Below are 12,872 nucleotides of genomic sequence, written 5' to 3'. Positions count from 1 at the left end.
GTGGGCATGCCATTCGGGTTGTCAAATGCTCCCTCCAATTTCCAGGCGCTGTTGAATGAGGTATTTAGCTCTTACTTTCGGAAATTTGTATTTGTGTTTTTTGATGATATACTCATATATAGCAAGTCTTGAGAAGATCATGTAGCACATTTGAGGATTGTGTTTGAATTATTACAAACACATCAACTATATTTGAAGAAATCCAAATGCTCCTTTGGGGCATCTCTTGTTGCTTACCTTGGCCACATTATCTCACATGAGGGGGTAACGGTGGATCCCGAGAAGATTCAGGTCATTCGTGAGTGGCCTCAGCTTTAGTCTTGCTCAGCATTATGTGGTTTCTTGGGGTCTAGAAGGCTATTAACGAAAATTTATTCGGAATTACGGTCCTTTGGAAACACCTTTAACAAACCTCCTCAAAAATAATTCCTTTTAGTGGACCGGGGAGGCCACACAGGCCTTTGAGGTGCTTAAAGGTGCTCTTGCATCTACACCTATTTTACTATTTTCAAATTTTGAAGACTTATTTGTGGTGGAATGCGACGCTTCTGGTGGGGGCATTGGGGCCGTGTTACAGTAGCACTCACACCCCATTTCTTATTTTAGTCGACTGTTGGCAACTCGTTATCAGAAATTGGCTGCCTATGAATGAGAGTTAATCGGGTTTGCCAAGGTGGTCCAACATTGGAGGCCTTACTTACGGGGTCATACTTTTTTTATCCGTATTGATCATTATAGTCTCAAGTTCTTACTTGAGCAGCGCCTCACTACTTCACCACAATAACATTGGATTAGTAAGTTGATTGGCTTCAATTTCTCGATTGAGTATCGTGTGGGGAGATTAAACAAGGCAACGGATGCCTTGTCCAGGAGTTTTGAACACCAGCAGGTCATATATGTAGCCAGCCAGACTCGTTTCCTAATCCTCGACATGGTACGGGATGCACATGTCACACTTCCAGAACTATAGGAGCTGCACAGATAGATTACAGAGGGGAAGATGGATTCTAAGTGGTCAATACATGATTCACTCATTTGTTATAAACAATGGATTTTCCTTCCTCCCACGTCCGAGTTGATTCCAACCGTTCTCTCTGCTTATCATGATTCGACCCATGAGGGGTTACAGAAAACGTTGCTGCGTATTTGGGCAGATTTCTATTGGCAAGCTATGAAGACCTCCATTGCTACATATCTCTCCACATGTCAGGTATGTCAACGAAACAAAATCGAGCATTTGAGTCCCGCGGGTCTTCTACAGCCTCTCGCCCTCGCTACTCAGGTATGGGCCTATATTTCGATGGACTTTGTGGAGGGTCTTCCCCTTTCAGCCGGGAAATCTGTTTTGTTCATGGTGGTGGATAGGTTCTCCAAGTATGGTCATTTTATTCCGATGGCTCATCCCTACACGACAACTCGAGTGGCCCATACTTTCCTGGAGCATATTGTCCGATTACATGGCATCCCAGAATCTATTGTCAGTGATCGGGACGGGGTATTCACTAGTACTTTCTGGAGGGAACTTTTTCGTCTGAGTGGCACAAAATTGAAATTTTTGTCAGCATATCATTCTCAGAGGGATGGCCAAACCAAGGTGGTTAATCGAACCATCGAAATGTATCTCAAGTGCTTTGTTGAAGATCGACCGAAACAATGGGTTCAGTGGCTACCATGGGCAGAATACTGGTACAATACTTCGTTCCACTAGGCCTTGTAGTCATCTCCTTTCCAGGTTCTTTATGGGAGGGATCCCCCACGGCTTCTCTCTTATACCAGAGGTTCCACCCACGTGGACACCAATGATGAGGCACTCATAGATCGAGATCATGTGTTAAAGACTATTACAGACCGGCTATAGTGGGCTCAAGACCGGATGACGAGTGCTTACAACAAAGGACATCGGGATATCTCTTATGAGGTAGGGGACTATGTTAGGTTACACCTACGATAGTACCGGTAGTAGTCCATTGCAGGGCCATCGTGCCATAAGCTCTCCCCCAGGTACTTTGGGCCTTTCGCCATTATGCAGCGCATAGGGCAGGTGGCCTATCAACTACAACTGCCAGACACGGAAAAGCTGCATGATGTGTTTCATGTCTCACTCTTGAAACCACACAAGGGGCTGCCGCCTACTTCCCCTCCATTCCTTTATCCAGTTGACTAGGGCCATGTCATTCTGACACCCTACGCGGTGTTACGGGTGTGTTTGACCAATGCTCAGTGGGACATTCTCATGCAGTGGACTGCTACAAACCCGGAAGCAGCTACATGGGAGCGGTTAGAGACCTTCAAACAGGTCTATCCAGCTTACGAGATTGAGGACAAGCTCTTTCTCCAAGGGGAGGCAGATGTTATGGACTCAATAGCACACTGAGTCACTCAGAAGAGGAGACAATGACTCACCGAGTCATCTAATTTAACTTTCATTCTTCATGTTGCTTTTAGTTAAATTTTCATTGATAATGTAATAAGCTTGGACGTAGGGGTATAGTTGGGATTTATAGCCCTACACTATCATGACTTGAAATACCCTATTTAAGGGTTAAAGAAAGAGAAATAAAGTAAGTATGGAATTAGGTTAATTTAGAGTAAGGAGGTTCCCTTGACGAGATCCTAGCTTTGGCCCTTGATGTGCATTGTTCTCATGGTGAATTCGGTAGATATCTAGAGGGATCGTGAGAGAAGAAGAGCCCTACCTCTTTCACGGAACAGTAGGAAGAGGAGGAGAGAGTTTTGGGTGAATCCTTGTAGCAAGGAGGAGGCTTCCAGATTGCTGGATTGGTGTGCACTTCACAAGGAAACTCCTTTTCAAGCATAACGAGGAAGGAGAGAGAGAAGGGAGTTCTTTTCACAATTGCATGATAAAAAATCTTCATGCACTACTGGATTCATCAGTACCTCACTGAGTTACTAGATCCATGGCTAGGAACCATAATACTCCATCACCGTGTCCCTCCTCAAGACAATGACTCTCAAGTGGTAGGAGTAATAAATGTCAATTTATGGGGGCTATAAAATAGAATTAGTAATAAATTCTTCCATCATAGTGAAATAACATAGATGTCCTTATGGGTAGTGGATGTAGTTATAAGCCCCTCAGTCACGGTGATGTAACATATACTGAGGCCACCTCTTCTTCAATAATAATATCTCATCCAAAGAGAAACAATAGCTGCAACTGAAATGGGTTTAGTCCCATATAACATGACCATCTTCTAACACATATAACGCGAACCAAAATAATTAATTAGGATTACAATAAATCAAAGATATCAAGTTGGCACAAATTTATAGTAAATCTTCTAAATATGGATTGGATTCTCAAAATTACGCAAATGCTGCATATACAGCACAAAGAATTATTCTCTTAGCAAGGTTAAGGATTCTGTGTTTGGTGGCATCTCCATGGAGGAAAAAACAAAGATTACCGAACACCGTGTCGACTTTGTTTTCTATGAACCAGTAAGAACCCAAAAAATATTTAGTAGTTCATAGGGGTAAAATGCCAACATATCGCAGCAAAGGTGTTTAATAAAACATCGAATGGTTTGAAATGTTCAGTATCCTTTAAAGCAGTGAATAATGTTGCAAATGCAGATTTATTACTAGAAGACGAAGAAATGTAATAGTTGAAATATTAGGATTTGTGATCTAGGTCCAGCAAACTTCCAACTATCTTCATCTAGGGATTTGACTCACTTCTGAAGTTCCGCCACCATTTTGGATTTCAAAACTGAAAGAGCTCAAAATTACTCAAAAATCATGATTTATGGTTGTTGCCCTCAGAAGACTGAAAATTACTCAAAATCGCGAATTTATTATTATGCCTAGGGGTGGCATCGAATTGAGCAGGTTTACGAGTGGCTTGAGTTCAACTCAGTTCTGACTCAGTTTGATTCAATTTATCTGGATCTTGAACCGAGTTTGAGATCCGGATAAGGCTCGTTTAAGTTATGTTACAATGTGGGATCCACCATGGTGTACGAACTAGTGGAACTCAACATGAGGAACCCGGTTTTGGGATGGTTTGGGGGCATGAGTATGATGGTATTTGAGTCCAATAGTTGATTAATGAGGATGTGACCACCCTTGAGCAAGCTTTTAACAGAATTCTTTGAGCTGAAGGTGCAATTGTAAATAAGAATGAGTCAGGTGGAGCCCTCTCAGAAGCAGTTGCTTTTAACCCTCAATCTTCTACTGGTAAGCTCGACGATCAGTTTCATGGTGGTAATAATAGAGCTAGAGGTCGCTCTTACACAACCCGTGGTCATGGCCAAAATGATCGGGCAGATCGTGTTGGGATCTTCCCGGGCCATGGATCTCATCACCCTTCTTCCTTCTCTTCCCTCCAGATTTGGTCTTGACGTGGGAAGGAGATTTTGGTGTTTGGAACGTGGAATGGTGAAAGTGAATCGAGCCTTGAAGGAGGCTCGACCTGGACCTCAGGAGGGAGAATCCAACCTCTAACCTTCTACTTGATTCAATGCTTGATTCTTTATTAAGCCCTTCTCCCCTATAAATAGGATTAGGGATGTGAATGACAAAACTGACCCATGGGTCACTAAGTTCACGAAAATTACAATCAAACCAACCCCAACCAAAACTAACATACAAAAAAAGGAAAATTCCATAATTTAATTTCTACGCCTGTTTATTACCCAGAATGCTATGGAGTCCATAACATCACCCCCCTCCTGAAGAAAGAGTGTGTCATCAAGCTCGAAGGTAGAGAGCCCGAAAGGACGTCAGAGGCTCCCAGGTAGTGTCAATGATGTATGTCTCAGCCCACTGCACTAGAATCTCCCTATCGTCCTGAATGCGGCGAGCCTGCAACACCTGAGCTGGAGTAGAAAGTACCCGACCCTCTTTCAGTAGTGGCAAAGGTGTGTGGAGGAATGGAGAGTCACCATGGAAGGCCTTCAATTGCGAGACATGAAAAACATTGTGTAGCTTAGCCTCTGGTGGTAGCTGCAAGCGGTAAGCTACTGTGCCAATGCGGTCCAGCACTTGAAAGGGCCTATAAAATTTTGGGTATAATTTGTGACGCTTTGAGGCCGTGATGGATAGTTGCCGGTAGTGTTGGAGATGAAGCCACACATAATCCCCTGGAGAGAAGACCACTTCTCGATGCTTTTTATCATAAGAGTGTTTCATTGCTTGTTGGACTGCTTGGAGGTGAGTGCGCACCTGATTGAGCATATCGTCCCTTTCTACTAGAGTCTGGTCCAAAGTGGCCACCTTGGAAGAATCGGGTTCATACGATAAGAAACGGGGTAGATCACGACCATACACTACCTTGAAAGGAGTTGTGCCAAGTGCGCTATGGTAGGAAGTATTAAAACAAAATTCTGCCCATGCTAGCCACTTAACCCACCGTTTAGGTGAGTCTCCCACAAAACAATGTAGGTACATCTCAATAGTTCTGTTGACGACTTCTGTCTGGCCATTGGTCTGCAGGTGGTAGGCCGAAGAGAAAGCCAATTGGTGCCTTACAGTTTGAAGAGTTCCTTCCAAAAAGTACTGGTGAAGATGGCATCTCTGTCACTAGTAATGGATGCAGGCACCCCATGTAATCGGACAATATAATCCATGAAGAGCTAAGCGATGTGAGCTGTTGTGTAGGGATGGACCAGAAGCAGAAAATAGGCATATTTTGAGAAACAGTCGACCACTACAAAAATAACTGATTTTCCTGAAGATGGCGGCAATCCATCGATGAAATCCATGGAAATATCGGACCATACATGTGAAGGTAACTGAAGTTGTTGGAGCAACACTGCTGGACTTAATGATTCGGCTTTGTTCCGCTGACAAGTCTGACAAGCTATCACATAGTCTCTTACACTTCTCTTCATGCCCCTCCAATAAAAATCCCGACTGAGATGGAAATATGTAACCGGCCCTCATGTGTGCTATCATGAAAAGTGGACAAGATGCTGTGAATGAGTGGCGATGTGTGATGCAGATAAATCCTATTCCAGAACAATATAAGACGATCCTGGATTGTCCAATGACTATTCATTGTACCCTGCTCAATATTATGATATAACTCAATGAGCTCCAGATGCTGCTGTGTTTCATACCGAATAGAGTCCAACAAAAAAATTCTGGGGTGACTGATAGCATGTAATTATGGCTTTGGCATGTCCCGGTGAGACAAGGCATCTACCCCGACATTCAAGCTGACCGGTTTATACTCAATGGTGAAATCGAACCCATCAATTTGCTCAACCAATGCTGCCGGGGGGAGGTGGTAAGACGCTACTCAAGGAGATACTTCAGGCTGCAATGATTCGTCCATATGAGAAATGGGCACCTCCAGAGTTAGGGCCGCAGTGCTGGATGGCTTTCGCTAACCAGATCAATTCCCTTTCATAGACAGCAATTTTGTGATGGTGTTGGCCCAGCTGTCTACTGAATATTGCGTCAATACCCCACCAGATGCATCATATTCAACCACAAACAATTCATCAAAGTTTGGTAGCTGCAAGACGGGCACTGAAGATAATGCTGCCTTCAACTGCTGAAAAGAAGAAGCTGTTGTCTCAGACCAGAGAAATGCACTTTTCTTAAGGAGATTGTTGAGTGGAGCAGCAATCTGTTCGTAGTTATGGATGAATTTTCTGTAATAACCAGCGAGCCCCAAAAAACCCCTTAATGTTGAGATGGATGTGGGAAGAGGCTAGTCGGTGACTTCCTGTAGAATCTGATGATAACCTGACTTCAGATCCAACTTTGTAAATAAGGTAGCTCCATGTAATTCATCTAATAACTCATCAACCACTGGTATAGAAAATTTATCTTTAATTGTATGAGCGTTGAGCTCCCTGTAGTCAACACCAAACCGCCAAGACCTGGCATGTTTCTTGACCAGTAACACAGGGGATGAAAAGGGAGACCTTCTGGGCTGAATAATTCCTTGGGCAAGCATAGTTTGGCATTGGCGCTCAATTTCATCCTTCTGTAAGTGGGGGTAACGGTAAGGCTTGACCACCACTGGTTCAGTCCTCAATTTCAACCTTATGCGGTCATCACAATGACGAATAGGCGGGAGGGTAGTAGGGGACTGAAATAAATCACCAAATTCTGTAAGTAAAGTAGTTAACTTACACTGCTCAGCGCTCTGGACCTGAATTTCCTGAAGAGTGCAGGGCCCAGTAACTTGTGTGCCATGAAGGGTCATGGTAAGTGATTTGAAATCCCACAAGATAGGCCCCAACATTTGGAGCCATTTAATTCCAAGTACCAAGTCAAACCCCGCCAGTTGAATGACCAAAAAATTGGCTACAAAGGAGTGCCCCTCAATACAAAATGGTGTGGCTGTAGAGATACCCGCACTAGATATTTTGGCCCCATTGGCCACTGAGATGGATATGCCGGTGTTCTGCTGAATTACCAACCCAATCTATTCTGCGGTTGGCTGACTTATGAAGTTGTGGGTGCTGCTAGAGTCAACTAAGGCCAGTAACTAGAGGTGTTGCAAACCCGCCCGAACTTGCATTGTGTTGGAGCTATGCATGCCAGTCATAGCATGGAGTGAAATAGCTGGTGCATCCTGTTCGGCCTCAACACTATCTTCCACTGGTTTAACTTCCTCTATGTCATCGAAGACCTCCAAACAGAATAACCTCTTGCATAGGTGACCCTAGACATATTGTTCATCACAATTATAACAAAAGCCCTTGGCTCACAGCTATTCCATCTCCTGCTTGAACAGTTTTCTAATGTATGGAGTGGGTGGCGTAGAGGGTGAAATGTCTGCACGGGGTGCTGAATTTTGTCCAGGGTGTATAGTCCCTGAATAGGGTGAGGGGGCATTGGTGGGTACCCTGCTTGGCCAAGAGAGTCTTCTGACCAGGGACTCTTTGAGGACGCGCTATTTAGCATCAATTGTCCTGGCCAAGTTCATAGCGTGGTCCAAGTCTCGAGGGTCATGTAATTCTACCTCTAGATGCAGGGCCTCTGTCAACCCAACAGTAAAGAGATGAACATACTGCGAGGGCCTGACCAAGTTATTGGATCGGGCCAAGCGTTCCTGAAAGTGGTTTTGGTACAATTCAATAGCTCCCGTCTATTTTAAATTCACCAAATCACCCAAAGGATTGCTACGGGCAGGAGGACCAAACCTCAACATGCAAGATTGTTTAAATAAATTCCAATCCTGAACCAGATTTTCATTCTTAAACTGGTGGAACCATATAAGCGCTTCATTGAGCATATGGAATGTGGCTAAATGGACTCGGTCATCCGTAGGTGTTCTTTGATTGTAAAAGAACTGGTCACATAAGTGAAACCAAATCAAGGGGTTTGTAAACCCATCAAATGTTGGAAAATCATATTTAACATACCTAGGCACCAAATTAGGGGCATGTGCTTGGGGTCCCATTGTGGGATGTGGGGGGCGCAGCTGTGGTGGGGGTGGTGATGGGTGGTGATGGTGGTGCTCAGCCAGAGGAGTGTAGCTTCCGGGCGCTGGCCCTCGAACCATACCTTCATCCAGTCGTCGGAGAATTTGCTGGACGAAATCATTCAAAGCTGCCATTGCCGATTGAAGGTCAACAGTGTGCTGGCGATTATCATCAATGGCTTGATTTTGTGCCTTTGTCCTTTGACATTGTTCCTCTATAAGTTGACACAAATCCTCCAGGGAAGAGGAATCCCCAAGGGTGGACCTGTCTGATAACAAGATGTTGGGATCTTCCCGGGCCATGGATCTCATCACCCTTCTTCTTTCTCTTCCCTCCAGATTTGCTCTTGACATGGGAAGAAGTTTTCGGTGTTTGGAACATGCAATGGTGAAAGTGAATTGAGCCTTGAAAGAGGCTTGACCTGGACCGCAGGAGGGAGAATCTGACCTCTAACCTTCTACTTGATTCAATGCTTGATTCTTCATTAAGCCCTTCTCCCATATAAATAGGATTAGGGACGTGAATGACAAACTTGACCCATGGGTCACTAAGTTCACGAAAATTATAATCAAACCAACCCCAACCAAAACCAACATACATAAAAAGGAAAATTCCATGATTTAATTTCTACGCCTGTTTATTACCCGAGATGTTATGGAGTCCATAACAGATCGAAAATGTGTTTATTGTGGTAGGACTAATCATATTTCTTATAAATGTTGGGACAAATTTGGTAAACTTACCTGGGCCAATTCTATAGTCACAGATAAGGACGCCTCCTCACACACTGGATCGTATGAGGAAATTAAGCAGTTATTACAACAACTGGGTCAACTGACTGCTTCTTCTACTACTTCTCAGACTATCGAGACTCCTCCTTCCTCAGCGTGTGCCACAATGGCTAGTACAGGTATGGATGCACTAAATGTGTCTCATTCTCCCTCTTGGATCATTGATTCAGAAGCCTGTACACACATGTCAGGTATGCCCTCTCTATGTTAGTCCATTAGTCCATCTCATTCATATCGTCAAGTTACTTTAGCTGATGGATCCCCCTCTCCCATTTAGAGGGAGGGTATAGTTCACACTACTCCACAAATATCCTTAGATTTTGTTTTATTTGTACCAAAGTTTCTAGTTAATCTCTTGTCTGTGAGTCATATAACTAAACCCTTAAACTGTTCACTAACCTTTTATCCTACTTCTTGTGTTTTCCAAGACTTGCAGACGAAGAGGACGATTGGTTTAGGACATGAGAAGGGAGGACTCTACATGTTGGATGATGTATCCGTTTCTCAAGTTGTAGCTCTCACTACTACAGATTCTTCTTAGTTGGGACATCCCTCACCAGCTAAGTTGAATCAGTTTTTTCCTTCTCTACCAGTCGATATTTCATTTGATTGCAAATCCTGTCAGTTGGGAAAGCATCATCGCTCCAGTTTCCCAGTTAGTTCTAGTCAAAGTACCAAGTTGTTTGAATTAGTCCACTCTGATGTGTGGGGTCCATGTCGGGTTCCTAGCCCATTTGGTTTTAAGTATTTTGTGTCATTCATTAATGATTTCACTTGGGTGTATCTCCTATGGGAGAAACCCAAAGTATTTGATGTATTCCTCAATTTTTTCAATGAAGTAAAAAATCAATTTGGTGCATGTGTTCATGTACTTCATACTGACAATGGTTTGGAATATCTTAACCATAAATTTTCAATATTTTGTGATTCACATGGTGTTACCCATCAAACATCATGCCCTTATACACCACAACAAAATGAGGTGGCTGAACATAAAAATAGGCATCTCTGTGAGGTTACAAGGACACTATTATTGCATATGAATGTTCCTAAATCTTTTTGGGGAGATGCAGTTTTAACTTCGTGCTACTTGTTTAATCTTATGCCCTCAATTGTTTTGAGTGGTCAAGTTCCACTTCAGGTTTTAAAACCCAATTGTAAATTGTTTGGTGTGGTTCCTTGTATTTTTGGATGTACCTGTTTTGTTCATATGCTCAGAACTTCGGTTGATAGGTTGTCACTTCCGTCTATCAAAAGTGTTTTTTTGGGATTTCCTCGTCAACAAAAAGGGTACAAATGTTATGATTTTGTTCGACGAAAAACATATGTGTCAGCCGAGGTGACCTTTTTTGAACATATTCCATATTTTTCATCATCTACAGAGCTTCCTGTATCACCTAAATCTCCTTCAGACTAACCTATTCCTATTGCAATTTTGGATGTACCAGCGTCATTGAGTTCTTCATTTCCTCTTCTTGTTTACTATCGTCACTCTCATACTCCTGTAGTGCCTCCAACCGTTACCTCTACAGAGCTCTCAACTCATGATCCACCAGCTTCTTCTTTGCCTAATGACCCTGTTGTCTCTGATTTGGACCTGCCTATTAGTCTAAAAAAAGGTAAATGGTCTTGTACTTTTCATCCGATATCCAAATATGTGTCACTTGAGTTTTTGTCCCCATCCTTCAAGTCCTTTGCTATGTCATTGTTTACTTTCCATATACCTCGTTCAGTGTAGAAAACCTTGTGCTCTCCAGAATGGAAACAAACTATAGATGATGAGATGAGTGCTTTGGTGTCTCGAGGATCATGGAATCTATGTGATCCACCTGTAGGAGCAGCTATTGTGGGGTGTCATTGGGTTTATACTATCAAATATAATGTTGATGGCTCTATTGAACGGTACAAAGCTCGACTGGTAGTGAAAGGGTATACGTAGACTTTTGGAGTTGATGTCTTTGAGACATTCTCTCTTGTGGCCTGACTTACTTAGGTAGATATCTTAATATTTGTGGCTGTTAATAAGGGTTGGCCTCTCTTTCAACTCGATGTGAATAATATTTTTTTATATGGTGATCTACATGAAGAAGTGTATATGGAGCAACCTCCTAGGTATGTTGCTCACTGGGAGACAAAAGAGGTGTGTAAGCTGCAGAAGGCTATTTATGGACTTAAATAGAGTCCACGGGCCTGGTTTGAAAAGTTTAGTGATGTGGTACTACAATTTGGGTTCTATAGGAGTCATTGTGATCATTCTATGTTCCTACTTAAAAGGAAGACTGATATGATGGTTTTGGTTGATTATGTAGATGGCATTGTGTTATTTGGTGATGATCTTGATGGTATTACAGAAGTTAAACAATATCTGGCCACTCATTTTCAAACAAAGGATTTGGGCTCTCTCAAGTACTTCCTTGGCATTGAAGTCGTTCATAGCAAGCGAGGTATTGTTCTTTTTCAAAGAAAATATATATTGGATATGTTACAGGATTATGGTTTATTAAGTGCTGAACCTATAGACACCCACATGGAAGTTAATCATAATCTACATGACACCTAGGGTCCTACACTCACGGATAAACTCAATACCGACGGTTAGTAGGTAAACAGATCTATGCTACAGTTACCAGACCAGATATTTCATTTCTTGTTGTAGTTGTGAGCCAGTTCATGGAAAATCCTCAAAAAGTCCATTTAGAAGCTGCTCAAAGGATTTTGAAGTACTTGAAGGGTGCACCTGGAAAAGGTCTTCTATATACTCATAATGGGAAAATTGATGTACTTGGGTATTCTGATGCCGATTATGCTGAGTGTATGATGGATAGACGTTCTACATCAGGCTATCGTTGTTTTGTTGGAGGCAACCTGATAAGTTGGAAAAGTAAGAAACAGACAGTTGTGGCTAGGTCCAGTGCAGAGGCCGAGTATCAAGCAATGGCTCATACAATTAGTGAGCTTATGTGGATTAAGTCTGTGCTTCTTGAGTTTGGTTTTACGTTACCTGTGGTTATGAATTGTGATAAACAGGCAGCCATTTTTATTGCCAACAACCCATATTCCATGAGAGAACGAAACATATAGAGGTTCACTGCCACTTCATTAGAGATGTAGTTATGCAGGGGAAGGTGGTAACTCATGTAAAGTCTGTAGACCAGTTGGGAGATATATTTACCAAGCCTTTGGGGAGACGTGAACATGTATCCTTCAGTGACAAGCTGTGATTGTTTGATATCTACTCTCCAGCTTGAGGGGAGTGTTAAAATACAAGTTCAGGGGTATTTTGGTCATTTATTATATTTTCAATATTAAAATTTTCTCTTATAGTATGGTTATTAGATAGAGAATGTCTTATTTTATCTCTAGTTAACTTTTCATTCAATTTAGACATGTATTTTAGGAGATATGTAATTTTGAGTATTGAGGGGCATTTTTGTCCTATAGTAAAATTTCACTTAAACCCTGATTATAAAGAAGTAGGAATGGCCTTTTTGGAATGGATTCTAAGGCAAAAAAGCTTCCTCTCTTCCAAAACTCCATTTTCTCTTCTATTTTCTCTGAAAATCACTTATTTTTCAAGAAGAAAAGAAGCACAAGTTGAAATGAGTTAGAAGACTTGAAGATCAAGTGGGACCCACAATGATACCATGAGCTAATAACCTTATCAATATGAGCT

The 12,872-nt window shown here is 42.3% G+C and overlaps 1 protein-coding gene across 1 annotated transcript; it reads left to right on the top strand.

Annotated features, from left to right (window-relative positions):
* Positions 1-8,424: 8,424 nt before the first annotated feature.
* On the top strand, positions 8,425-12,280 carry LOC137947662 (uncharacterized). Its single transcript, XM_068793448.1, has 7 exons — positions 8,425-8,561; positions 8,648-8,795; positions 9,270-9,390; positions 10,648-10,818; positions 10,957-11,101; positions 11,474-11,643; positions 11,856-12,280. The coding sequence occupies exons 1-7, from the start codon at positions 8,425-8,427 to the stop codon at positions 12,278-12,280; spliced, it is 1,317 nt and encodes a 438-aa protein (XP_068649549.1).
* The last annotated feature ends 592 nt before the right edge of the window (positions 12,281-12,872 follow it).

Source organism: Aristolochia californica, unplaced genomic scaffold, assembly GCF_029961685.1.
Source record: "Aristolochia californica isolate CCGP_79_NKW_82.1479 unplaced genomic scaffold, dmAriCali1.0.hap1 SCAF_13, whole genome shotgun sequence".
Classification (NCBI taxonomy): domain Eukaryota; kingdom Viridiplantae; phylum Streptophyta; class Magnoliopsida; order Piperales; family Aristolochiaceae; genus Aristolochia; species Aristolochia californica.
Note: the sequence above shows the minus strand (reverse complement) of the source record. Positions and strands in the feature narration are given on the sequence as shown.

Excerpts from the sequence above, each read along its gene's own strand:
- LOC137947662 (XM_068793448.1), top strand. The coding sequence starts at position 8,425 with ATGGGTGGTGATGGTGGTGCTCAGCCAGAGGAGTGTAGCTTCCGGGCG. Across the intron at positions 8,796-9,269 it reads GGTGTTTGGAACATGCAATG|ACTATCGAGACTCCTCCTTC; the intron begins GTGAAAGTGAAT and ends ACTACTTCTCAG. Across the intron at positions 10,819-10,956 it reads GCCTATTAGTCTAAAAAAAG|AATGGAAACAAACTATAGAT; the intron begins GTAAATGGTCTT and ends TGTGCTCTCCAG.